This window comes from Culex pipiens, chromosome 2 (genome assembly GCF_016801865.2).
Source record: "Culex pipiens pallens isolate TS chromosome 2, TS_CPP_V2, whole genome shotgun sequence".
NCBI classification, from domain to species: domain Eukaryota; kingdom Metazoa; phylum Arthropoda; class Insecta; order Diptera; family Culicidae; genus Culex; species Culex pipiens.
This window is the reverse complement of record NC_068938.1, coordinates 130,041,643-130,069,614: the sequence shown is the minus strand read 5'-3', so window position 1 is coordinate 130,069,614 and position 27,972 is coordinate 130,041,643. Positions and strand designations below refer to the sequence as shown.

Sequence of the window (27,972 nt, the reverse complement as noted above, 5' to 3'; positions counted from 1 at the left end):
AAATACATCCAGTGGAATGCTCACGTTCATCGAGAGGATCTTGAAAAAATAAGGGTAACCTAAAGAACAACGTTGACAAAAAAATCAGTGGAGTATTTTTGAACTTCTGCACTGATACCTGTTATGGCAACGAACAAGCAACTTTTTGGCTACCATTAAAATTAACATTTTCATATAGGTTTTCAGAACCCATTTAAACTGAAAGTTCTGGTGGCAAACGATTTACGTAAGAACGGATCAAATGTGAAACGATATCTCTTGTTGGAAATTTTTAAGTGAGCTTTTCGGTGAAGTCCGTAAAAGAAGAGATACAAAAAAAAATTTGGTTATCAATACTACAGATTGTCAAGGCAAACAGATTGGCCAATGTTTCTGGCCACCAAACGTGCTGGACACCAACCGCCCTTTACGCCCAGCAAAACTGACAGTGTTGCAAGCGCAAAACATACGTTGCCAGTGCCGATTTATTTTGCATCGGCCAATCTGTCTCCCTCGACAATCTGTAATCAATACATGTATGGTTCCAACAGGTTTCAACCTAAGTTTGGATCGAATTATCATCAACCTGGAATGTGATATTTGTTCAATGTCGAGATAATTTGTTTAAAGAATTTTATTTAAAAAGTATCAATTGATTAAAACATTGGAAAATACTCAGCTAATCTTCGTCACTATCCAAAACGCCACTTTTGCGCAGGGCTTTCTGCAACGACGCTCCTTCCTGCTGGTCATCGATGTACTGATCTTCTTCATCCGAAGCAAAATCCTCCTCGTTGTTATCTTCCGTTGCATTTTGAAAGGTGCGCCTCAAACCGGTTGTCTCCTTTCTTTTTGCCTTTTTCTGAAATTAAATTCAATTTGAAAACTTGGTTTAATTTGATGGAATTCAGTCAGAACTTACCATCATCGCCTTCTGCCAGCAGATCCGGAACACTTCCGGCAGCACCTGCCGCGGCGTGTACAGATCAAACTCTCCCTTTTCCGGCAGATCTCCGTGAGTGTGCTCTGACCGCCGCTCAAAGGACGCGTAATCGTTGGTCACGCGAACCATGGCCGGACAGCGATAGGCACGCCGGTGGGCACACTGCCAGAAGGTGTACCGGGACCCGTAGATGGCCGAATTGTACCGTTCACCGTAGAAGATCAGGTTGTAGTGCACGGAGCGTGGTCCGCGCTCGAAGTGGAAGTACTCCGGGTAGGACTCTTGGAGCTGGGGGAGTTCGTTGGCCATTGGTTCGCGGATCTGTGGAGTTTCGAGCTTTTGACGTTTCTGAGGGGGTTCGGCAGGTTCCGGTTTTACCGGGGTCTCAATTTTGATTGATTTTTTCGGACTGGCCAGAACCTTCGCGGTAGGTTTACGAACTCTTGAGGATTTTCTGGTGTCAACGTCTGGATCTACCTTCACGGTGGTGATCTCTTTTTTACCTCTTGTACTCGTTACCGGAGGCTCATACGCGTCCTCCACCAGTCCCTCCTCTTCGCTATCGCCAACTCTACCGCCAGCTTCCTGAACATCTTCCAAATAGTCACATTCTAGAGCTTCTTCATCCAACTCGCTGGCATCCGAATCCTCGGCACAGCTCTTCGGTGGCAGTGTCTTCAGGAATTCGTCGTTCACGTGGCACTGGTCTTTGAACTGGAAGAATCCCTCCAGGGTTACGATGCAATCGAAGCACAAAACGGCGTCGGACTCTAGTTCGGGGTTGATCTACGGAGTAAAACGGTGGGATTTACTGATAGGGGCAGGAGGGCAGAATGGACCATGGGGGCAGAACGGGCCACCCTTGGTTTTGAGCTTTAGAATGGATTTAGACCAACTGTAAGGCCAGGGTCTTAAAAAGGACATCAAATAGCATCACCATACCGAAAACGACGATTGAATTCATTGTAGTTTTCGAATTATGAGCAAAAATGTAAATTTAAAGTTACTATTTTTATAAAAGTGATCAAATTTCATGGAAACTATAATGGAAAGGTCCCTCAAGTAATTTCTTATCACCCTTCAACGTTGTATTAGAAGAAATTGCTTGTTTTCTAAGGTGGCCCATTCTGCCCCGCAGGGTGGTCCATTCTGCCCGCACCCTGGAAAGTTAGTCGAAAAAACTTTTTTTTTAAAGTGGCTCAAAAATAGTTTTAAGTAAAAAAAAATTCATCAACCAAGTATACAACATTTAAGGGAACATTCCAAAGCATAAGCCTACTACACTGGATTCATACATTTTTATGTTTTTCTATGGTTTTTGGTGCATTTTCCTTAGGCGGTCCATTCTGCCCCCCCCCCCCCCCCTGCCCCTATATTACTAATATTTTCTAAATCAATTATTTATGAGGAAAACGAAAAAAAAAACATCAGCTGGAATCAATCAGTTTTATTTATTCAAGAAAGTAAAATCTTAAAATCATTCACCACCAAGCGTCATCCTCATTGAAATCATCGTCGCTATCCTGCGATTCGCTATCGTTCGACTGTTTCTTGGTTGGTTTCTTCTGTTCCGCTTTCTTTGCCTTCTTCTTATATTTCCGGAACAATCGCGCGTGTTGATGTTGTCTTTGGACCTTTTTCTAAAATAAAACAAAGGAAATAATAAGTTATTGACGGAATTATATCAGCGTGCAATTTTGACAGACGTTCAACTGCCTCGAGTCAGAGCACAAGGTCAATCAACATTGAGGTAACGCAAGCTTTGGTTGCCAACTGTCAAAATGCAGTTAAAAGAGCAAACGTCAACCTACCTGTTCTACCTTGCGCCAACACTTCCGGAAGATGGTCGGAAGCGCCTGCCTGGGCGTGAGCAGATCCGGCATTATCTTGGACTTTTTCGGCTCCTGCTCGTCGTGGTTGTGCTCCAAGCGGCGCACAAACTCCGTGTAGTCGTTCGTAACGTTGAGCACGGCTGGACACTGGAACTTGCGCTTGTACGCGCACCGGTAGTAGGTTTTTTCGGGCTCGTAAACGGCGGAATTGAAGCGCTCACCGTAGTAAACCAGCGTGAAGAATTTTGCGTGTGGCTTCTTTTCAAAATGGAAATAGTCTGGGTAGGAGTCCTTCAGCTTGGGCAGATCGTCCTCGGTCGGTTCGGGAGGGCGAAACTTTTCCTCGAGAGCCTTGCTCATCTCAATCAAGTCAGTCCTCGGGCTGGAAACTGGCCTGGCGATTTGTTTTCGAACGCGGGACGATGGTTCGGCGAGGAAGATATTCTCTCTCCTCGAAGTGATGAGCTTTTCCGGCTGCATCTTGGCAGCTTTGGGAGTTTCCACCTGCTTTTTGAGACTTGCAACCGAAACCTTTTTCTTTGCCATGCTCGGCAGTTCAACAAACTCCACCAATCCTTCATCTTCACTGTCACGAGTATCGTCGCAAGCCTCTTCCAAGAAGTCACACTCCATGGCGGTCTCATCCGCGTCCTCCTCGTTAGCTGCCAAAACGTCCCCATCGTCTTTCCACGGAACCGTCTTAAGGAATTTCTCGTTATCATGACATTGCTGCTTGAACTGGTGGAATCCTTCCAATATTACGATGCAGCTTAAGCATACAGCAGCATTGGCCTCGGATTCCGGGTCAATCTATGGAATAGAGATGGGAACAGCCGATTACTGATAATATCACCTTCGCAAATTATAATCGTTCCATTCCATAAAAGGCCATAACCCTCAGTTTCATTAAGTTTGACATTTACCTTACCTTAATGTTGAAAGGCATTGAACTACCTTAATTCAAGGCACATCAAGGTCAATCAACATTGAGGTAATGCAAACTGTCAAAATCAAACTACTAAACAAATACAAATTAACTTTCTCGCATTTTAACTTAAAAGGCCAACAGAAATACGATCAACTTTATTTAGATTCTTTTGTTGAATTCAAACACTTCAAAAATAGTCATCTTCTTCTTCGCCACTCTCCAGCACTTCATTATCCGTCATTTTTTTCTCCGAAATTGTTTCCTCTGCAGCTTCATGGTCTTCATCGCTTCTCAGTCCCTTCTTCGAGTCTTTTGCTTGCTTTCTTTTGATCTTTTTCTGCAATTTAAATCAAACATTTACAAAAACAAATCAAAGCACGCAATCCCACCCCGTTCCTACCTCCTTCACCCTGTGCCAGCAGATCCGGAACACGGTCGGAAGTGCCTGCTTGGGTGTGAGCAGCTCCGGCTTCCCCTTCGACTTCTGATCGCCGTGAGTGTGCTCGAAGCGTCGCTCAAACTCGGTGTAATCGTTCGTTACGTGCAGCAGCGCTGGACACTTGAACTTGGATCGGTGCGAGCACTGCCAGTACGTATAGCTGGGCCCGTACACGGCTGAGTTGAACCGTTCGCCGTAGTAAACCAGATTGTAGTAAAGGGAGCGAGATCCCCGCTCAAAGTGGAAATAATTCGGATAGGAGTCCAGCAGTTTTGGCAGCTCGTCTTCCGTTGGTTGTGGCCCGGCAAACTCGGGAATCTCCTGAACGGGCTTACTCGGCTCGGCGAGTTTTTTCTTGGGACTGGGCTCCGGCTTAGCCTTTTGTCTTTGAACGCGTGAGGATCTCTTGATATTGAGTGGATCCTCAGCTATCTTAACGACTTTGAACTGTTTTGCTTTGCGGATCAGCTTCTTAGGCTTCGGCGAAACCTTGATTTTTGCCCTTTTCTGAGGTTCAACGACCTCTACCAGCTCACTGTCAACTGAATCGGCGCCATCGTCATCCACTTGCAAAAAGCTACACTCCTTGGCGTCCGCGTCTTCTTCGTCCTCGCTAGCTTCCGAATCTTCGGCACTGTCTTTTGGTGGAAGCGTTTTGAGGAATGCATCGTTCACGTGGCACTGATCTTTGTACTGAAGGAACGTTTCCAGCGTCACGACACAGTCGAAGCATAAAACAGCGTCGGACTCGGTTTCGGGATTAATCTACGGAAAAGAGACGGAAACAACCGATATCACTGATTGCGGCACTATTGTTTTAATTTTATTTTAGATTTATTTATGAAACAAAAAGGAAAGAAGTAAGAAGGAACCAGAAATGCTTCTACCTTCCTTATGTTTCTCAGACAACTTCTTTGAACAGCCGCGGAAGTTGTCGGTGTGGTTTCTACCACAGTTGACACATTTCACGCTAGGATTGGGATGATCGCGGCGCTGATGAGATGAACAACCCTGTTGACAAAGTCTAGTCGACCTAATCAGCTGAGCGCCTGACCGCGCGCGGCTGTCAAAGCTGCCGTACAACACGCAATCAATAAAAATCTTCAGTTTCTGTTAAAAGAAACTCCGCGTTTTAATCCGGGATAAATCCAGCCAAACCTGCCACAGGCAAATTACTTCGTGAGGTTCTTTTCTGCATTATTCCTCTCCTTTCTCGTCCCTTAGCAGCTTTTTCATACCAAAACTGATATGTCACTCAGGTTCGGAGTCTGAGAAGCTTTTTTTATTATTATTCTTAACTTATTTTTATAGAGTAATCTACGTGCGTATGTATTGCGTGTACGTACACGAAAATAAAGTGAGGTTAAATTTTGTCAGCCAGCAAAAGTATAGAGTAGAGCTATGTCCCATAGCTCAACCGAACTGTAAAGCTTCCTCTTTCGTGGCTCCACCGTCCTCAACTACGCCCAGCAGCGGAGGGAACTCCGCCGGCGTGAAAGCCGGAACAGCTGGACTCTGCTTCTCTGCCTTCCGTAAAGGCGGTTTTGGTTTCGACGCCTGTTGCCGCCGCCTTATAAAATCTGCACGCGTGGGGCAGCTGCGGTCCGTGGCTTCGTGGGCTCCAGAGCAGTTGGCAGAGCCGCAGCATTTTGATCCCAAACGGAGTCAGCTTGTAATTTGGCTAGGTTGTGCACAACGACATGACACTCTTCTGCTTGGCGTAGCTCGAATACTTGGAGATCATGTAACTGACGAGGGTTACTTGGTCCAAGCGGGTCTTGCAGGTTTTGAATCTGCCGATGTACTCGGAGAAAATGCCCCACAGCTCAGCAGAACTGTAGAGCACCTCGCCGGCTTCCTCCTTCGTGGCTCCACCGGCTCGGGAGCTTCCTTGGCTGCTTCTTGCGGGGCGAAGGCGATCCTTCGATGTTCCGTCCGGGACTGCACCCGGCAACGGAGGGAACTCCGCTGGCGTGAACGCCGGAACTGCTGGACTCTGCTTCTCCGCCTTCCTTGCCGGCGGTTTCGGTTTCGACGCCTGTTGGCGCCTCTGGATAAAGTCCGCAGGCTTAGGGCAGCTGCGGTCCGTGGCTTCGTGGGCTCCAGAGCAGTTGGCACACCGCTTCGGCTCGGCTTCTTGGACTTTGCACTCGTCCGTCTTGTGGAGACCCCCACAGTTGTTGCACCTCCCTTTCAGGTGACAGTGCCTGGTTCCATGACCCAGCTGCAAGCAGTTCCTGCACTGGGTCACGTTCGGCCGCTTGTTCCGGTAGGCCTCCCACCGGATGATAGTTTTTGCCACAACTTTCATTGCAGAGAGCTTCTTCAGATTGGTGTATCTCTTGGGGAAGACCACAATGTACGGAGTTTCGTCCACGGTGGACTTTTCCTTCCGCTTGATGATATGCACCTCCAGCGCGTCCAGCTTGAGATCATTCTTTAGCAGGTACTTGACCTCATCCGGTTTAAGTTCATCAGGCAAACCACGAAAAACTACCCGATGATTTCGTTCGCTCCGTCGTTCGTGGGTCTAGAATTCCACTTTCTTCCTCTTGAGGAGCTCCTGCAACTTGTCAAAATCTTTGACAGAGAAGCAGGTCACCTTGGTTCCAAATCGGGTTAGTTTGTTCATTGGATTGAAACCAATTTTACAACTTTCCACTATCGCCACGAGCTTGTAAAAATCCGTGGTGTTCTTCACCACCAAAGGTGGTTTCTTTTGTTTACTTGCCGACTTGCCGGGTGCTGGAACCGCGTCTCCTCCTCCTGGGCTGGCATTGTTGTTGTTTTTTTCGCCCGAAAGCGCGCTGAATTTGTTGCTGTTGAGCAGGGTCTTCTCAACTTTTCTCCTTCGATGCCGATTCCAGTGACCTTGCTGGACTTCTTCCGCTTCCGATTCCCGCGGACGGGACGAAAATCTTCCTCCTCGGAGGATTCCTCCACCTCCATCCGTCAAAAACTTCCAAGCACACGAGATGACAACACGAGCAAAACACGTCTTAACTTGTCGCTGGCTGGCGACTGAGTTAGCTGGGTTACCATTGTTGTTGTTGTTCTCCACCAGCGTGCTGAACTTGTTGTTGAGAAGATTCTCTTCTTGACAATTTCCGACAACGGCTCCGTCGCTGGTCTCCTTCCGCTTCCGCTTTTCGTTTACGTTACGAAATTCGTCCAAATCCGAGGATTCTGCCACCTCCATCTGTAAGCACTTTGCCGCGCAACGAAAACAACAGCTGTCAAAACCAACTCGAATCTGAGGAACTTGTGAAACTAAAAAGAACAAAAGTTTTTACTGTCACGATGACAGCTGCGCACGAGTTCGAAAGGGGTTTGGCCGATTAGACCGGTATCCCTTCTGCCGAAAAAGATAAAATTATCAAGAGGGATATCTTCAAATATAAAACAACGAGTTTCCGTTGAATTAACCAACACACAATTCTGAATTTATTTCCTTATAATTTAATCATCAAATGATTCAACTTCAACATCATTCTCTACAACTTCAATAAAGTCCAGCTCATTCTGTGGCGTTTTGTCCTTGCTACTATCGTCAAGCTGTTCATTGCTTTTCATTTGTAGTTTTTTGTCAACAACCTGAAATTGAAAAAAAAAATTGCTACAGGAGCTCAAAGAAAGCCAAGCACCTCCTACCTTCTTCACCCGGTGCCAGCAGATCCGGAACATGTCCGGAAGTGCCTGCTTGGGAGTGTACAGCAGCACCTGTTTCCTTGGCTTTTGATCAGCGTGCGCGTGCTCGTAGCGTCGCTCAAATTTCGTGTAATCGTTCGATGTATGAAGCAAGGCTGGACATTTGTACTTTTTCCGATGCGCACAGTACCAGTATGTGTTCTTGGACCCGAAGGAGGGTGAGTTGAACCGCTCACCGTAGTAAACAATGTCGTAGAACCGAGTATTGTGGCTTCTTTCAAAGTAGAAGAAATCTGGATAGGAATCTTTCAGCTTTGGCAACTCGTCTGCGGTTGGCTGTGGTCCGGGGAAGTCCGGAATCTTCGGAACAGGCTTCTTGAGGACAACCGGTTTCAACTTCGAACGAGCCACGGGCCTTGGCTTGGGTTTGGCCGGTTGTTTTTGAGCACGTTCCTTTTTCTCGCGCGTGACCTCCAGCTGTTTGACCTTTCTCTGTAATCCAAAGCAAACATGAGCAACATAGAAATATTTACGAATGTCATGCAAGTTCTACCTCCTTAACTTTGTTCCAGCAGATTCGGAATATGGTCGGAAGAGCCTGCTGGGGAGTAAACAGTTCCGGTTCTCCCTTAGTCGGCCGCTCACCATGGGTATGCTCGTAGCGTCGCTCAAATTCCGTGTAATCGTTCGAAACGTAAAGAATGGCCGGACAATCTAACGTTTTCTTCCACGCACAGAACCAATAGGTATGTAGGGAGTTGTAAATGGCTGAGTTGAACCGCTCACCGTAGTAAATCAGATCATAGTAAAGCGAGCGTGATCCTCTTTCAAAGTGGAAGAAATTCGGATAGGAGTCTCGCAGTTTTGGCAAATTGTCTTCCGTTGGTTCAGGACTGGAAAAATCCGGAATCTTCTGTGGGGGCTTTTTCGGTACAACCACAACCTTCTTGGGACCGGACTTTGGCTTTGTCTTTCTCTTCTGTGTTCGCACCACTTTGGGGATTCGAAGCGGATCAACTTCGCTCTTCTTATTTGCCACCTTAACCACTTTGCGAATCACCTTCACGGGACTTGACCCACTCGGATGATCAAGCTCCTCCACCAATCCCTGCTCTTCACTATCACGAGATCCACCGCCATCATCCTCGTTATCATCCTCTTCCAAATAGTCACACTCCATAGCGTCTTCATCGTCCTCCTCCTCGCCCGCTTCCGAACCTTCGGCACTGTCCTTCGGTGGCAGCGTCTTGAGGAACTCATCGTTCACATGGCACTGATCTTTAAACTGAAGAAATGCTTCCAAGGTCACAACGCATTCGAAGCACAAGGCCGCGTCGGGTTCCGTATCGGAGTTGATCTACGGAAAAGAGACGGAAACAACCGATTATTGGTTGTAGCACACTTCAATGTGATCGTGTAATTCTAATGATTTAAAACTATGATTCGCCACTTCTAACAGATTGAGATACTTAACAGTGTTTACAGAACAAGCATGAAAAGTCAAAGAAAGAGTAACGATTTATTCACAAACTAAAGCATAGCCTAGTACTAGTCTATAATTGAGATTGTAACACTCATTAAGCTTTTCTGGAACCGCACCCGGCAGCGGCTAGCTGTCTTGAACCGATTCTTGTTATTACTAACGTTTCCATGAAGAAGCCCTCGCAGTACGATCTCGTGTGGTCGCTCATTTCATCTATCGTGCGTGCAGAACGTGCTCCTGCAGAAGGGCTTGCACAATGTCGGAATCTAGGCTGGTATTTTATTTATTTTTTCGCTAGCGGACCGAATTTGTTGGGCAGATTTACTCTCATAAGCGAAACCGGTTGTTGCGTTTGAAACGGAATTCGTGTATGATTCAAGTAGAATTCGTTTCCAGAATTCGAATTGAACTGGCAAAGATGCAACACATTTGTTGGTATTGTTAGATCTGTCGAAAGGGGTTCGGCCGACATGCATGCACAAGTCGGATTTCTTCAAAAAAATATTTAAAAGTGATTGTCAGTTTCATTAAATCAAACAAGTTTCAATTTATTTCCTCAAATTTCAATCAGCCCATGTAAACGAATCATCACTGTCATCCGCTTGCTCTTCAACGAAGCTCAACTCTTCCTCAACCAGTTCGTCGGGAATATCGCCAAGTCTGTACTCTTCCTTCAAGATCTTATCCTTGCGTAACTCCTTCAACTGTAGTCTTTTGACACTTGTCTGAAATTGTAGAAACAAACATTTGCAGACAAAAAACGAAAAACAAACAAAATACCATTCAGCTCCTACCTCCTTCACTCGGTGCCAGCAGATCCGGAACAAGGTTGGAAGTGCCTGCTTGGGAGTGTACAGCTCCACATTTCGCGTTGACGGTTGTTCACCATGCGAGTGCTCGTAGCGTCGCTCAAACTCGGTGTAATCGTTCGTCACGTGCACCGTGGCTGGACACTTGAACTTTCTCCGATGTGAGCACTGCCAAAAGGTGTAACGGGACCCGAAAATGGCGGAATTGTAGCGCTCCCCGTAGTAAACCAGGTCGTAATACAGAGTGTTGGGGCCTCGCTCAAAGTAAAGGTAGTCTGGATAAGAATCCTGCAGCTTGGGCAGCTCGTCTTCGGCTGGTTGTGGACCGGGGAACTCCGGAATCTTCGGAATGGGCTTTTTCCTACGCGCAGCCTTTATCCTCTCCCGCTCAGCTTCAGCTTCAGCCTTGGCTTTAGCCCTTTGAATTTTAAGACGTTCCTTCATTACGCGCGACATGGCAACCCTTTTGGCTTTTCTCTGAAATCCAAAATAAACATTAGCATCAACAAAACATAAACAAATGCCAAGAGACTTCTACCTCTTGATTCTTTTTCCAGCTGATTCGGAACATGATCGGAAGAGCCTGCTGAGGGGTGAACAGCTCCGATTCTCCCTTAGTTTTCAAGTCCCCATGCGAATGCTCGTTGCGTGGCTCAAAATTCGTGTAATCTTTAGAGACTTGAAGCAGCGCAGGACACCTGTATTTTCTCCGATGCGCACACTGCCAGATGGTGTTACAGGTTCCGTAAATGGCCGAATTGAACCGCTTGCCGTGGTAAACCAGATCAAAGTACCGAGACTTTTTCCCTTTTTCAAAGTGAAAGTAATCTGGGTAGGAGTCTTGTAGTTTCGGCAAATCTTCTTCCGTTGGTTCTGGAAGTTCTGGAAGTTTCGGAATTTCCAGTACGGGCTTTTTTGGCACATCCACAGTTTTCTTTTGACTACATTCTGGCTTTGCCGTCTGTTTCCGTACACATTTCGTGATATCGAGTGGGTCAATTTCAGCCATCTTCATTGGACTCAAACTCAACGTCCTTTTCACCGGTGATCTTGGAGGTTCAAGTTCCGCCACAAGCCCCTCCTCTTCACTGTCAATTGTTTCGGAGCCATCAGCATCATCTTCATCCAAAAAGTCACAATCCATAGCATCCTCATCTTCGTCCTCCTCATCCTCCTCCTCTCCGCTAGCTTCCGAATCTTCGGCGTCGTTTTTTAAAGGAACAGTTTTTAGATAATGATTGTTCACGTGGCACTGATCTTTGAACTGGAGGAACGCTTCCAAGGTCACGATGCAATCGAAGCACACGGCAGCATCGGGTTCAGAACGGGAGTTAATCTACGGAATATAGGAGGTAGAAACATCCTGTTACTGTTTTAACCCTTTTTACACGAGCAAGAATTAGTGCGCAAATTTACGCAGAATTCGAGAAAATGGGGGAGAGAATGTTAGTAGTTTATTGTAATGTAAATATTGAAACAACCTTACTTGGTAGTTCGATTAAAAACAATTTATTTCTCCAGACGAAACAAGGTCAGTTTTGTGAAATTTGTCACGACGTCCGAATTTTAACTGCGCGTTCGATTTTTTGCTGCTTCTGAACAACTCCTAGAAACGTGGCATTCTCCACTGCGACGACACGATGCAACTTGTCCCGTGTACGTTGCGAGGATAGCTTCATCTTCAACACCCGCACCCCGTTTGGAACATCAACAAACATCGTCCCTAATTGTGAGTACTTCCCCGGATCCACGACACGGCTTCGGCGAACGTGGTGATCTGCACGCCATTCAGAAGATCCTGAATCCGTTGACTTGGTGGTGTTTTTTTGGCTGCTGAGTCCACCATCTTGATTAGCCCGCAATGGCGAACGTCAGAGTCTCGGCCCGAAACTTCAAACACGAACAAAAGCAGCGTACCGAAGATTGGCAATGACGTTTTGGAATTTTGACAGTTTGGAACGCATGAATTACCCCATTATCGGTTTCCCACATGGGTGATGTGGAAATTGTTGCACATGGTTGAAGTTGGGAATTTTGCAACTTATTTTAATTTATGCTGAATTTCAAAATTTAAACACGAATTTACAGCGAATCGATGTGAAAACTAAAGATAGATATAGGCACGATGATTTGATGTGCAATCACGGGGTTGGGCACATGGTTGATCCGTAGCGCATTGGATTTACTTCCGTGAATATTTCGTAAATATCGTAAATACAGGCGTAAATATTATTTATCTGCACGATATTCGGAACAAAATTTTGTTCAGTGTGGATAGTGACAGTTCAGAACTGTCACTTGTTTGTTTCCTTCATTTACAAACTGACAGCGGGACCAGAAACGTCAGCACTTCTACTAAAGAAGCAAATGCGGGTGATGACGGCAGGACCGTCGATGAAGCGGTCCCTGCCGGCCGAACTTCCACCACCCTCACAATCCGACCGCAGCCGTTACCGCAAGCTCAACCGGACCAGGGCATGCTGAAGCTGCTCACCAGCTCGGAGAACCATGTCCGCGTGTTGGAAGCCCAAGCCGCCGCAGTCAGAAAGCCGGCAGCGTTGCACACCCCCGCAGAACCAACGACGACGCAAGTGTGCTGGGGCAAAATAACGACCAAAAAGCACAAAACGTGGGAGGCAAGGCATGGTGATTGGGAGCTCCGGTTTGGTGAAGGGGGAGGACCTGTAGGAGGGTTCGCGGTTGAACAAGGAGGTTGAACTGGTGGAGCGGATTGATGGGGAGGTGGCCAAGGAGAATGATGTGCCGGTGAAGAGGGTTCGATTCGAGGCGAGAGGAGGGTTTAGGCCGCCGGCGGAGTCGATGTGCGCCGGGAGTCCGATTGTGGTGTCGACACGGGTGTCGAGCAGGTTGGGACGGTGGGGAGGAAGCGATTACGGAGGACTTTGTTCCGTTGACGATGCGGGAGCCTTCGTTCGATCAGTGGAAGTATAACAAAGGGTTGCGTTCCGTACTGCGTGGCTAAGCATTTGCGGCCTCACCAGCGGGAAGGGGTGAGCTTTCTGTACGAATGCGTTTTGGGAATGAAACGCGAAGACTCGGAACAGTTTGGAGCGATTTTAGCCGACGAGATGGGACTGGGGAAGACGTTGCAGATGTTGGCGTTGATCTACACCTTGAAGAATCAGGGACCTTACGGGCAGCCGATTGTGAAGCGGGTTCTGATCGTGACTCCGAGCAGTTTGGTGGACAACTGGGATCGAGAGATAACAAAGTGGTTGAAGCAGGAACGGATCTTTACGTTCATCGTGGGGCCGAATAGCAAGTTGAAAAAGTACGCGCACCTAATCGCAACCCAACGAGTTTTCGCATGGGGGGAGAAGGGAGAGGAGGGGGCGGTCAATATCGTTTTTTTTTTCATCATATCTAACAATACAAAAAAGCTGATTTCACAAATAAAAAGAAATTAAACCAATGGCGACTTTTCTTTGGCCAGTTCGGAGGCATCCCAGACGAGCTTGGCACCGTCTCCGATGAACATCTGCACCAGCTACTGGCCGGCCAGCTTCAGGTAGGTCGACTTCGGTGGATGAATTCTCAGGTTCTTGAACTTGTTCTTGTACGTCGTCGGCAGCACGACGGCCTCAATCAATTTCTGGATTTGCCTGTCCAACCCGCCAATGTCCGAATACTGCTCGGTGGGCCGGAAGAGTTTCCGCTTGGAGTCCAGTACCACCACCGCCCCGTCGTCCTCCGTCTCATGAGGGTCCACGTCCAGCAGCTCGATCGACTTGTCCTCCTGGGTTACCACCATCTCGATTGCTGGTGCCTTACTGAGTCCGGAACACGCACTAAATTCAACACAAAACAATGGAAAATCCGGATTTACTACGACGAAGCTGCTGGCCCATGAAATTGCCGGATGATAATAGAGCGCCAGCAAATTGCCCGGCCGGGAAATGTAATAGAGACAGATTGATTTTTTTGTTGTTTGTAAACAGTGCGCGCGATTGCGATGACAGCTGTGAAAAACACTGAAATAAAATTCATAGAGGAATTGTGTATGCACGTAAATATGGATGCACATACGGATTAACTTATGACATAAATGCAATATATTTGGAGTGACCACCTCGTGTGTGCAATCTTAATCAGAATCGCGATAAAAGAGGTTTAAATCGAAAAATAATAATAAAACAAATTCTGGTCTGGAATTTAACGAAATTTTGTCTATTTTGGATGACTTAATGTTATTGCACAATGGTTATAGATTTTTTTACAAAAAAGTAATTTTTTCGGTTCGTCCACAAACAATCCCATGTTTGTAAACAAACGACGCCATATTGCCAATGTTGTTCTGTAGCTCACATCAGGCCATCGCCGGGGCCCTGGTGAATGTAATGCAGCTGGGTGCTCCTCAGACATCAGAAAACTATCCGCAGACCTTGCTCCACGCTTAACTTCACAATGACGCTTAACTTCACAATGAACGGGACCAAACTATGTAGAAAAACCATTCTAAATATTTTTTCTAAATATTTTTGAAAAAATCAAAGTGCACGTGTTTCTGGGAACCCCAAACTTCAAGCTTCCTCTCGAGTTGAGCCTACGCAGAAATTTTGTTGGTCGGTGTTATTAAACCCTTTGAGAAAATTAACTCCATGTTTCACACACTCTCACTTTTAATTTCTCGATTCGTGATTTCAACATCCTGGGTGATGCGAGCTGTCAGTTATGGTATAATACAATATAACATTAATTTCACTCAAACCCCGATGGTTTAACACCAACTGATGTGAAACGAACGGGGTCACTTTTTAGTTTGACACCCCTTTTACACCGAGTTCACACACATCCAGGGTTGTTACAGACGGCGCGGATTTGCTGGCTAATTTTGTTCAGGCGCGGATTTCGCGCGGATAGCAATTTTGATAAATAAAATAATTGAGAACGATAGAATTTGTTTCAAGTTACATTAAAAAATATTATTCGCAATTAAATAAATTCAATCTTTTTCGTTGAGTGCAAGAACATCAATTTCTGAGAAGTAATAAAGAAGATTTTCTACTGAAAATTATTGATCGCAATAATACAAAATACGAAACTTCGAAACAATCTTCAAGACGCGTTTATTTTTATAAATGTTTCGAGATATCTTATATAAATTTTACATTATTTTTTAAACCCCTGCATTCAATTTTTTATCTTCTGAATCATATTTTAAACTTTTTCCAAAGATATAAACATAAGGATGAACATAAATGATTATTAGGGTATGTTCCGGATTGGATTTAACCCTTAGATTTATTTTTTTAGCTCGGTACAGGCTGCCAAAGGTTCCAAGGCAATTTTTAATATAACAAACAATAAATATTGAGAAATCATATTAATAACTATTTTATTAAAATCAAAATTACAAAATTCGAAAATTATAGCATTTCAAAAATTTGTAGCTATGAAACTTATTAGATTTTTAAAGTTTTTTTCAATCTTAAATTTATATTTCAGTCTAAAAGCGAAATATAATTTTAAAATTAAAAAAATAAGAAAGCTGAAGTTCATCAATTTGAAAATTTCAGAATTTACATATTCAAATAAACAAAAAAATAGAATTCATCATTTGAAATTGTCAAAACTAACAGACTCAAAAACGCAAAAAGAAAAACGAATTAGCACATTGAAAAATTACGAAAAAAATTTAACATTGGAAGAAATACTTTTTTAAATTCTTAAAATCTTTAATTTTTTAAGAATGTTCTTAAATTCTTTAATTATTAAATTATTGAATTATGGAATTATTAAATTCTTAAATTATTAAATTATTTATTTATTAAATTATTAAATACCACAATTTTTACCATTTTCTTAGTTCGGATCATTTTCGGAGTCATATTTTAGCTTAAAGAAATTTTAGGGAAGAAAATAATAGAAATTTCGTTTTTCGATTTCCGGAGTAAAATTTTGCGATTCTTATATTTTATTACTTTTTAATTTTTAAATTTCTGAATTAAAAATTTTTTTTTTCTCCTGAATTTGTTTTTAAAGCAACGATATTTAAAGTGTTACAACTGCTAGTAATCTTTCAGAAATAGCGAAAAAGGTTGGTGCAGGTGGGATTTGAATCCACAACTGATCGCCGGTACTGATCCAAATGCTTTCTAAGTAATTCTTTTTCGTTTAAAAAAATTAGTCATTATGTTACTCTCTTTTACCCAGTCACGAAATATTCTAGCAGAGCTGGTTCTGTCAGAATCCTGCTAGAACGGTGGAACATTTCTGCTAGAATGCTTTAAGAATATCCAGCTCTCTAAGAATTCTGCTAGAATCTTGCTAGATCGTCGTGACTGGGTATGTTTGTCGCGAATTTCCTTTTTCATATGGCGCGAATTTCGCGCGGATTGGGTTTTGGGTCGGCACGGATTTTTTTTTCAACTTTTCCGTAACAACCCTGCACACACTACCAAACGTTTGTTTTGATAGTGTGCCGTGTAAACAGTGACAGTTCAAACTAAAAAAGTGTCAAACGAAAAAGTGATCAACCACCGGGGGTTGAGTGTATAGTAAAACTATTTTGATGATTTTTTTTCATACAGAGTATACTCATGGGCGACATAAACTTAAAAAAAAATATTTGTAACGGCCTTACTTAAACTTCATAATTTCAACTCTTAAGGCACAATTCCGATGTGAAACTTCAGGAAAACACGGCGGAACTTCACCCCAACAAACATCGACTCCGGTAGCCACCTGACGACCATCATCTTAGTTGATTTCAGGTGCTTCCGCTCCCGCCAATTCCCGAGGTTCATCCGGTCAATCTCGTCAATCCACTACACGTTTAAAACTAGTAGAAGCCAGGATTCATCAGAAGTGAAGGAAAAAATTTTTAGCAGATATTTTTGCCATTTCAGCAGGACGAGAACGCCGTGACTGAGTTGATGAGCTTCCACTGGTTACCTAAAAACATTACTCCCATTGAGTACTCACTTTTGGGTACGCGAACACGCTGATGCAAAACGTTATAACTGACTCAATCGAAGTATTCGTGTAAGCATTCCAACCGTCAACCGTCGCGTGCAATCAAAACATAAACAAACATTTTATGAATCGAAAAGTTTAGCACGAAATTTTCGATTTGATACTTCAAATTTGCAACAAATTACGCTCGAAATTGCCAGAAAATGTCCCCCGCCAAGCGCTTGGCGTCATTTTGCCGCCTCTGTCTGATCAAAGCGGAAACCAGGGTGGCAATTTTCGGCCAACAGGAGGAAGCCAACTTGCTGAACCTGCTGAAGCTGATCGATCTGGACGTGAGTAGATATTTCGAGCGGGAAGTGGTTCCACGGATTTGTAACAATTCAATTTGTTTGGCAGATTGACCACGAGGTCGAACCGGAAGCGGTTCTCTGCTACGACTGCATCGTAACGCTGGAGGGCTTCCATCAGTTCAAGGAGCAATGCCACACGAACGATGAATTCCTGAGGACACTTCCGCCGCGCGACAGCGACGAAGGTTCGGAGGAAGTCAGCGAGGTAGACGAGCAGGAGGAACCGGACTACCTGCAGGAAGACGATGTTGCAAGGATTGTTGACAGCGAGGAAGAAGGTCGCGTGGAGGACGATGATTTGTACGAGCAACCGGTGCCGAAGAAGAGGGGATTGAAGGAGACTCCCACCAGCGCGAAACGGTTGAAAACGTCGGAAGAACCACTCGACGTTAGGCAATCCGGTCGCATTCGGAAACCTACCGCGAAAGCACTGGCCAGTCCTATTAGGAAGACGGTTCCTCCAAGAATTACTCAAACGAAGGCCGCTCCACTCGAAGCAAAGCCAAAACGCAGAAAACCCGAACCGATCAAGATTCGAGAACCGACCGCGGACGAACTCCACCCGCTCAAAGACTCCTACCCGGATTACTTCCACTTTGAAAAGAGTCCCCGCTCGCTGTACTTCACCCTGGTTTACTACGGCGAACGCTTCAATTCGGCCATTTACGGCGCCTCGCAAACGTACTGGCAGTGCGCGTACAAGCGCAAGTTCCGCTGCACGGCCGTCGTTCACGTGTCCAACGATTACACCCACTTTGAGCGCCGCTTCGAGCACACCCACGGCGAGCAGCGCGAAAAGGAGAGCGAACTCGAGCTGTTTACGCCGCGGCAGGCACTTCCGGCCGTGTTCCGGATCTGCTGGCAAAAGTTGATGGAGGTAAGCGTTGGAACATTCTACTTTTAATTAGCTCAAGAAATAACAGCAACTCTTTGGAAAATTTCAGAAAAAAGCTCGACAGCAAATTACGGTCAGGGTGAAGAAGGAGAAACCAGCAAAGAAAAAGCCGGAAGTGGAGAAGGTCGAGACGGAGGAGGAGGAGGAGCAAGTGGAGGAAGATTACGTTTCCGAGTACGAAGAGGTTGAGGTTGAAGAAGATGACGGGGCAGATTCTTTGCTGAAAATGCTGGAGACTGACCCAGAAGATGAGGATTAGCTAGAAGAAACATTTGTAAATTTAAAATCTCTTGGGTAAAATAAACCGTTTTTTTGTCACAAACAACTCACTAAAATTTTAAACATGGTAAATGCTTCTACTTACTTAAACATAACATTTACGGCTTGGACAGCTTCTGGATCGTGATGTGGTGGCAGTAATGTCAGTTCTGGGCTGCTTCACTCCGATTTTGCTGCAGAACTCCAACACATTTCAGATCATTCTCCACCACTGATTTAGCCGATTCCGAATTAAATCGCCGGCTTTCAAACCTTAAGGTAGCTGGTTTAACGCGTTCAAATAGCAATCTTACAGGCTGGCTCTCGTCCATTCGAGTGTCATGGCCGGCCAAGAAACACGTTCAGTTTAGGTTCATGCGTCTTCGCATGAACAGACATCTACACTCCACCGTAGATCGTTCGTAGCACCTTCCGTTCGAAAACTCCAAAGGTACGTTTGTCCTCCTGCCGCATCGTCTAGGTCTCGTGGCCATAGAGGACTACCGGTCTATTCAGTGTTTTGTACATCGTCAGCTTCGTGCGGCGTTGCACTCAATTCGATGTGAGGGTCTTCCGTAATCCGAAGTACGCACGATTCCCAGCAAAAATACGAGTCCGGATCTCTTTGCTGATGTTGTTGTCGGCCGTTACCAGCGATCTCAAATACACGAAATCACTCACCTCTTCCAACACATCATCATCCACAGCTAGAGGGGTGAGGCTTGGTGAGCCGACGTCCTTTGAACCACATCTTGCTTGCACCTTTAGTCGGGTGTAGACATCTTTCACCGTCTCCAGATTACTTGTCACAATGTCGATGTCATAGGCAAAAGCAAGCAACTGGTAGGATCTGTTCATGATCGTGCCCTCAAAAACTATGTTAAAAAGCGCACAGGATAAGCCATCACCTTGCCATGGCCCTCGACGTGATCCAAAAGGGTTCCGCTAGTTCCGTTGAAACACGCACGTGACACATCACACCATCCAAGGTAGCCTTGATCACCCGAGTCAGTTTATCCAGGAATCCGTTCTCGTGCATAGTCTGCCATAGCTGCTCGCGGTCGACTATATCGTAAGCTGCCTTGAGATCGATGAAGATGTGATGTGTCGGAGACAAAATATTGTCTCCTTGCATGGGGTGACAGCTGACGGCAAAAGATTTTGTAAATTGCGTTGATAAGCGTGATGCCTCGGTAGTTACCGCAGTCCAGCTTATCGCCCTTTTTGACACACGACACCATCCATCCATTCCTCCGGTAGCTTCTCCTCCTCCCAGATCTTGGAAATCACACAGTGAAGCGCCCTCGCCAGTTTCTATCCTCCATATTTGAAGAGCTCACCGGGTAACCGGTTCGCTTTAGGGTTCGAGACGGAATGAACAATAACTTGCTTGTCATACGCACCTTAACTTTGTCAAAGCTTGCTTTGCTTCAGTGGGACAATCTTACACTTGCTTCAAAAAAGTATACAATTAACACTTAAGTGATCATAATTTTTGAACCATCGAAGCATCCCTAATGTACAAATTTGAGGTTAGAATCAGGAAAAATAGCTGCCGAAAATTTTCCGGGCCACTTCAGCTACATTGTATGGTTTGCTGGAAGTGTCGATAAAATTAAGCAAAACATGTGCAGACTGCTTGTTTGCAAATTTTAATCCAACATTGTTTTGCATTGCATTCGACAACTTGATTTGTTTACATTTTTCTGGTAAAAGTTATGTGTTTGTGCAAGTGACGTCACCAAAAGTTGGTTCTCACAAGCCCTCTCCACCACACCTTATTGGCAAACGTCACTGCCGCAAGCCCTCAAAACAACCATCGAAATTTCTTGAAAGATCTTGGTACTCACGCTCAACTCGATCAACGCCAGCAGGTTGGTCACATTTTCCTGATCTCCGCCGAACACGGGCACTTTACTCGCCGTTTTCGTCAAGCACAGACGGCAAAACGACGCCAAACTTTTCGGCATTTTGGATTTTTTTCTCCACCAGAGCAAAAACACACGAAAATTTCACTCGCGCCGCGGCACGAAAACACCTTTTGCTGCCGAGCTGTCAGACACGAATGAGAGGGAAAACGGAAAATGGCTCGCGAGTTAACACACGCTGCACGGTTTGTGGGGGGTACTCATTTGGTGGGTTAAATTTTTCTGTTTTGAACTTCGGCGTACACTGTTGTTGAAGAATGTCAAAGTTGTGATGGTGTTTAGAGTTTAAAGCTGATTTGTTTGGATCAGAGTGTAACGTCGTGATCTGTTTCCCGGTCAGTTCAAATGGAATTCTGAAACGATTCAAATTGAATCCCGCATAGTCAACAACCATACAGTCACCATTTGTCGAATGATTTTTCCTAAATGATCTTAATAATACACCAAATAGGGTGCAACCGTACATTTTCCATTCCCCAAACAATCCTACAATTTATTAAATAGGTCGTTAGGTAATGTTACAATACATTTTTACAAGGGATTTTTTTCGTGGATCATAGCCATACCCTACCCCAAACTGTTCAATTCTTATTTTATGTGAACCGTACCACAAATTAATAAAATATGATTTTAAATGGTGAACTGCTTTACCGACACTTACCGACACCATTTGAAAAGGGAGGAGCCAAAAAATAAACTTTACAAATGTTCTGGGAACTATGGATTCAACGGGAATGGTAAGTATATGATTATTAATGGTGAGCGTTTTTTTTTGTAATGTCCGGGATTTGTTACCGCTTGATGATGATGTCTCCTGTTGATTCTTCCGTTGTGCTGCCGCCTTATCTAATTGAGCTATCTCAGTTACATAACGTTTGGCGGTTTAAAATGCATTTTATTATGAAATGTGGCCTCAAAATTTATCATAAATATATCGTAACATGTATGGTAGAACCATACAAATAAATTATAGACCAATCACATGGCGAACAGTTATCGTTCTGATAATGGTCAATCAATTGTTTAAATTATTTGGACTTATAAAAATTATCACGAAAATAAATTAGCTTTACATACAAACTATATGGCAAACAGGTATATCGTTCCATGAATTGTTGAACAATGGTTTGAATTGTTGGGACTTAGGAAAATTTTCGCTGAATTCAGGTATACCCGGATAAACGAAAACTATATGAATTCTAGTGAGGACCTTAAAACAACCTTATGAGTTATGGTCACCATTTGTAATAATGTTATTTGGCGGACCTTGATAACTATTTGTCAAATGGTCACCATAAGTAATAGAGTTATTTTAATGTTTGTAATGGTAAACAATTTTTTTGATAACTTTAAAAAACTATTTGCAGATGTTTTCTCAAATGGTTACCCTAAATCATAAGGTAATTTTAAAGTTCAAATGGTTCAACTGGCGGACTTGGATGATTATTTGTCAAATAGTTACCGTTATAATTAAGGTTTTTAAACAGTTGGTAGTGGTGATTTTTTTCTGAATGACTTTGAAAAACTATTTGAGGATGTTTACTGAAATAGTTATCCTAAATCAAAAGGTTATTTTAAAGTTCAAATGGTTAACTTCGATACGCGATATTATATATCCGTTCGAAATATTGTAATGATTTTTTAATATGTTCCATCAAATTCAACCAGGTTTTATTAATATTTTGAATAAAAATTTTGCCTCGGAGTATAATCCTCATTTCAGCGCCCATCATGCAAAAAATAAAGTGATGTTAACAATACGGGGTGCACTTCTAGCAAAACAATGCCAAAGGGCCGTTGTGGGTTTGTAAACAAAGAGTGTGTCCTGCTCACGCTAGAGGATGTTTACATCTGGCATGAAAGGGATACAATCTTTGTTTACAAACCCACAACGACCCTTTGGCATTGTTTTGCTAGACTTTCTTGGAAAACCTTTCCAATCATTTGAAGAATCTCGAATTTGAATTTTGGTAGTCACGTAGCCACGTTGTTTATGCACGAGCCCTATCCGAACTATCCGAAGAGATTTTCCAACACAATCAAAAACCTAAATTATTTCGGATGGGGTCCGTATACATTTTTGATGGGCTGAAAAATAAGATTACCTCGACCTCAGCCAGGAGAGAGCAAGCACCACGTTGATACCACCATTTAGCAATGCGCGGTGGAAGTAAAACCAGGCAAATTCTTTGTCCCTGCAAATCTTTTCTTGATCCAGGTGGAGCACCCATTCGGCCAGTTTCCCCACAAATGGAAGCAACCCGTTTGCCGTGCTTTAAAACGCAGGAGATTCCCGACAGCGGCCCCATGTTTGGATCTACCATGATGCAAAAATGGTACAGTCAAAGCAATAGCCCAAATAAACCATTAAAAATCCGCTATTGGCGGACATCTGTCCTCCCTGCAACAACTTTCCTTGCAAATCCGATCAATCGTGGTTTGATCACCTCTATTCCCATCCAGCCAACCAAAATCGAACCGATTAAACATCAGCATCGAAAGCCACCCCAGGCAAACGATCCGCCGCTCTGTTCTCCAATTCTCCAATTACAAAATACAAACCCAATACGAAGCCTAGTTTCCGAGCAGAAATTCACTAAATTTTATAACACTTGCGACGACAGATTTGTTGTTGTTGTTTGTTTTTGTTGCGCCGGTTGCTCACAGATGAATCAGCGAGAGCCCAGTCTCGAAATATTCTAGCACAGCTGGTTCTGCCAGAATCCTGCAAAAATAGTAGAACATTTCTGCTAGAATGCTGTTAGAATATCCACCTCTGTGAGAACTCTTCCAGAATCCTGCTAGAACGCCGTGACTGGGAGGGCGTTTGCGAAGAAGGAGAGAAATGTCAAAACGGGGCGATACACGCAAAATGTGAGTTGACCATTTTGAGGAATTGCCGGAGATTACCACAGTTTATTTGGGAGGTGTACACTGTAACTGAAAATCGCACATTGCTAATGCGTTTCGCACTTTTTCATACGAATTTTTCAGTTCAACTACGTTTACCAAAAAAATGTAATCGCAGTTGAACTGAAAAATTAGTACACGGTTAGCTGGAGGTACTCAAAATCAAGTTCAAATCCACTGTCAACTTGGTGTTGCTTTTGGTGCAACGATCGTTGGAGGAGGAAAGTTTGTTTTGATTTTTTATCTTCCCTTTGCCGGCAAAGTTTTTTTTATAGGATTTTTTCGTTTAGCCCGCGGCAGCCGCAACAGCAGCATCGGCTGGCAGTAACGAAACTCTGGGCATGACGTCGGCCATCAGTTTGGCGGAAACGAAGCCGGAAGACCACACCAAAACGGTGGAGCTGCAGAAGGCGCTCGAGCTAAACCACCGGATGGAGATTCTGCCCAAGCTGAACACGCTGGTCAAGCAGTAAGTGCGCAATGTTTCCATCTCAAAGAACATGTCGCGAAGCTCGGCGGGAAGATCTACACTTTTGGGTCGTACCGGCTGGGCGTTAACCACAAGGGAGCGAATATTGACGCGCTGTGTGTGGCGCCGCGCAACATCGAACGGCTGGACTACTTTGGGTCGTTCTTCGAGCTGCTGAAGAAACAGCCCGAGGTGACGGAGTGCCGCGCCGTCGAGGAGGCGCTTGTGCCGGTCGTCAAGATGAACTTTGACGGCATCAAAATTGATTTGCTGTTTGCGCGGTTGGCGCTGAAGGAGATTCCGAACAACTTTGACCTGGGCGACGATATGCTGCTGAAGAATCTGGACCCCAAGTTGGTGCGCAGTCTGAACGGGTGCCGCGCCACCGACGAGATCCTGCGGCTGGTGCCCAACATTGACAACTTTCGGCTGGCGCTGCGTTCGATCAAGCTGTGGGCGAAGAGTGAGTTGAGCTTTGGTTGGTATCTTTTGGGGTTTTTGTTAATATTGGGGTTTTCTTCTTTTCACTGTTTTTTTCTGTTTTCAGAGCATGGAATCTACTCCAACTCTTTGGGTTACTTTGGAGGTGTGTCGTGGGGTATGCTGGTGGCCAGGACGTGTCAGCTCCCGAATGTCGTCGCGGCCACGCAGGTACACAAGTTCTTTCTGGTGTTTTTGCGCTGGAAGTGGCCCCAGCCGGTGTTCCTGAAGCGGCCGGACACCGTGAATCTGGGCTTTCAAGTTTGGGATTCGCGGGTGAACGTGCAGGACCGGTTCCACCTGATGCCGATCATCACGCCGGCATATCCGCAGCAAAACTCGACCTTCCACGTGTCTAGCTCGACGCGGAAGGTCATGCTGAACGAGTTCAACAGCGGCATGCAGATCACGGACGAAATCATGCTCGGCAAGGCTGGCTGGGACAAGCTGTTTGAGGCGCCGAGCTTCTTCTTCAAGTATCGCTACTTTATCGTACTGCTGGTGACCTCGAACAACACCGACGACCATCTCGAGTGGTGCGAACTGGTCGAGTCCAAGATCCGCTACCTAATCCAGAACCTGGAGCGAATCCTGCACATCAACCTGGCCCACGTCAACCCGAAGTGCTTCGAGCAGCAGGAGTAAAACCAAAAGGACGACGGCGGCGAGGGCGCAGACAACACTCTGCTCGCTCAGGTTCATGGGGTCAGAGCGGTCAGAGAACCTGAACGTGGACCTGACCGAAAGCATCCAGAACTTTACCGATGCCGTGCACAAACATGCGGTGCGTTGAGCGATTCTACAGCCAAAAAGTTGATTTCTTTCAGGTCCCATCAAGGTCCTCGAGACGACACGCGACGGCATAAAGATCGAGGCGCGGCACGTCCGGCGGAAGCAGCTCAACCAGTACCTCGACCCGAACCTGCTCTAGCGGGAGCGCAAATGCGCAAACGACCTGCTCAGAAGAAACTGTAACTAGAGCGAAATTCGACGGGTTTTGATTCGCGGTGTTTTGGTGAGTGATCGTATCACTATGGCAGCGTTGGGTTTTTTGGCCGCCGTGGAGCAGTTTTGCTCCACAATGTTAACACATTATGGCCAGAACAAAACAGTGTTTCTAGACTGGTTGGACGAAATCACTGGTATCGTGGCACCTATGCCGATGTCGATTTCGACTCTCCGCTAGGTCAATTTCAATTTGCAGCCATCCCTCATATTCGGAACAGTTTACAGATCGGCCAATGTTCAAAAAATCATAGCAAATCGATAATTGAACTTAATGATTCGCTTTTACCTTCATTTGAAAGCTTTTTTTGCGATCTTTCGAATGCTGTATCGAACAACTGCAAATTTTAACTTTTATATCAAGTTTTTGAAGAAAAACTTTGACCCTTGAAATCCACAAATTCGGAACACTTTTTTCTTACGGATGTAAACAAACTTTGATTCTCTCCAGGAGTACATATTTGTAACAAAATAATGACTTCACACACTTCAACCAGTGAAACTCAAGCTTAGTGATGTTTTATCCATGGTCTGATAACTTTTTTGTAAAAATATCAGTAAAATTCAGGTGTTCCACAATTGTGGGAGGCACAATCATGAAACAGGCAATTTGGAGGCAGTGTTTTGCTGCTCTGAATAAAATAGTCTTGAAATGAAGTTTTTTGTTCAAAAAGTACTACTTTTACTAGTGAAATAGCAAGAAAATGGCCTAATAAAGGTCCTAAAAATAGTAGGGTCGAGAGAAAAGCTGCATTTGGCATGCTATTGACAAATTATCACAAAAGTGTTCCGAATATGTGAATGACTGTATCAATATTTTATATTCAACGCAAAATAATATTTGCCTTGCATGTTCTCTCTTTTCTCTTCTCTCGCTACGCTTCGTTACCTGCTCTCGCGCAGGCAAGCGCAGCGCAGGCAAAAACAGTCTGAAGTGAAACGTTTGTGCGGCTGGTCGTTGTTTACGTTTTGTGCGCAGGTATAATTTTCAAACAAATCATTTAATTTACCAGATACTTTGTTTATATTTTTCTTGTTGATCATTTCAGCGCCGTGGAGAACTTGATAAAAACGGAACAGCTGGTGCTGGAGAATTCGAGCGGTAATCAAGAGATCTTGCCGGCAGCCGGCCGACAGTATTGTTCCGCCGAGGATGCAACCAAGCAATCAAACGATTGGCATCAATCAATCTGAATCATCAGATAAGTATTTGATATTTGAATGTTACATTCTACTCGATACTTTGTGATTGTTTTTTTCTTACATTTTCAGGTTTGGACGATTTTGGCAGTATGATCAACTAAACAGAATCAACATTCAACTAGAATTCAAGCCTAGATTCAAGCCGATAAAGTTAACATATTATTGTTGTGAACCATCCGTCAAAAAGTGAACAATTCTGTAAAAAAATAGGTAGGTAAAAATTTAAGAAAAATTTTTAAAAACTATTTCTCAAAAAGTTGTAAATTTGTCCGATAAACTTAAATTTACCATTTGAAAACTATTTCTGAAATAGTGAAACTGGGAAAAAATGTAGGATAAACCTTAAAATAACCATATGAAAACTATTTCCAAAATAGTAGCGGTAGGTAAAAATAGCAAGAAAAACCCTAAAAAACCATTTACAAACCCTTTCTAAAATAGTAGACGCAAGGTTAAAATTTGTAAGAAAAACCTTAAAATACTTTTTAAAAACCATTTCTCAAACAGTAAAAACCGAGAGAAAAAGGTCGCTTTTTCGCGAAAATTTACTTTATTTTTACCATTACACAAATGGTAATTTGACGAAACGTTGTTCGGGGATTTTTAAGGTTACCGTTGCTAACCACCCTCAATTCAGATGGTCGAACTTTATGAAAAATGGTAGGGTACCATTTCCGATATGGTATTTTTAAGGTTTTCCTACCATTTTTCAAATAGTGGTTACGATCTCTGAAATGGTGAGAAAACCATTTAACACAAAGTTTTTTTAAGGTTCTCGTTTATGCGGGTATCGTTCCATGAATTGTTGAACAATGGTTTGAATTGTTGGGACTTAGGAAAATTTTCGCTTAATTCAGGTATATCGTTCCATGAATTGTTGAACAATGGTTTGAATTGTTGGGACTTAGGAAAATTTTCGCTGAATTCAGGTATATCGTTCCATGAATTGTTGAACAATGGTTTGAATTGTTGGGACTTAGGAAAATTTTCGCTTAATTCAGGTATATCGTTCCATGAATTGTTGAACAATGGTTTGAATTGTTGGGACTTAGGAAAATTTTCGCTGAATTCAGGTATATCGTTCCATGAATTGTTAAAGTATTATTTGAATTATTCGGACTTAGGATTTTTTTTGCTGTAGTTCAATTGGCTCAATCATACAATACCTGTTTCAAATAATCCTAAGCGTTTGGCGAACAGTTATATCGTTCCATGAATTGTTGTACAATTGTTTGGATTATTGGGACTTGAGAGTTTTTCGCCGAGCTTCAAGTTGGAAATACTACGTCGGCTATGGCACCCTTATGTTTTAACAATAGCTGTTCCGAAAAATACTTACCATAAGGCGAAAAGTTATATTTCTCCATGAATTGTTGAAAAATTGTTTGAATCATCGGGACTTAAGAAAATTTTCGCTAAAATTTATTTTTGGCTCAATCATACAAAAACTGTTTGAAATAATACCAAACATATGAGG

At 44.0% G+C, this 27,972-nt stretch overlaps 2 protein-coding genes and 2 pseudogenes across 6 annotated transcripts; 3 read left to right on the top strand and 1 right to left on the bottom strand.

Annotated features, from left to right (window-relative positions):
* Positions 1-606: 606 nt before the first annotated feature.
* Positions 607-20,671, bottom strand: LOC120430715 (uncharacterized). 5 transcript variants are annotated; one of them, XM_039595826.2, is made up of 4 exons: positions 20,351-20,584; positions 8,323-9,126; positions 7,773-8,261; positions 7,538-7,715 (listed from the first exon to the last, which is right to left on the bottom strand). In XM_039595826.2, exons 1-4 carry the CDS (start codon positions 20,468-20,470, stop codon positions 7,581-7,583), a joined length of 1,548 nt encoding a protein of 515 aa, XP_039451760.1. In that variant the 5' UTR covers positions 20,471-20,584; the 3' UTR covers positions 7,538-7,580. The 5 variants fall into 5 exon arrangements, with proteins under 5 accessions (XP_039451762.1, XP_039451761.1, XP_039451763.1 ...); XM_039595825.2 differs by lacking the exons at positions 7,538-7,715; positions 7,773-8,261; positions 8,323-9,126 and adding exons at positions 9,768-9,977; positions 10,047-10,538; positions 10,600-11,397 and having other exon boundaries at positions 20,351-20,582; XM_039595828.2 differs by lacking the exons at positions 7,538-7,715; positions 7,773-8,261; positions 8,323-9,126 and adding exons at positions 607-841; positions 902-1,708 and having other exon boundaries at positions 20,351-20,671.
* On the top strand, positions 12,216-13,489 carry LOC128093001 (DNA repair and recombination protein RAD54B-like; annotated as a pseudogene).
* Positions 17,094-18,538, top strand: LOC120430716 (uncharacterized). Its single transcript, XM_039595830.2, has 3 exons — positions 17,094-17,329; positions 17,394-18,224; positions 18,292-18,538. Exons 1-3 carry the CDS (start codon positions 17,201-17,203, stop codon positions 18,499-18,501), a joined length of 1,170 nt encoding a protein of 389 aa, XP_039451764.1. The 5' UTR covers positions 17,094-17,200; the 3' UTR covers positions 18,502-18,538.
* Positions 20,672-22,678: 2,007 nt separating the features above from the next.
* Positions 22,679-26,534, top strand: LOC120430717 (poly(A) polymerase type 3-like; annotated as a pseudogene).
* Positions 26,535-27,972: the final 1,438 nt, after the last annotated feature.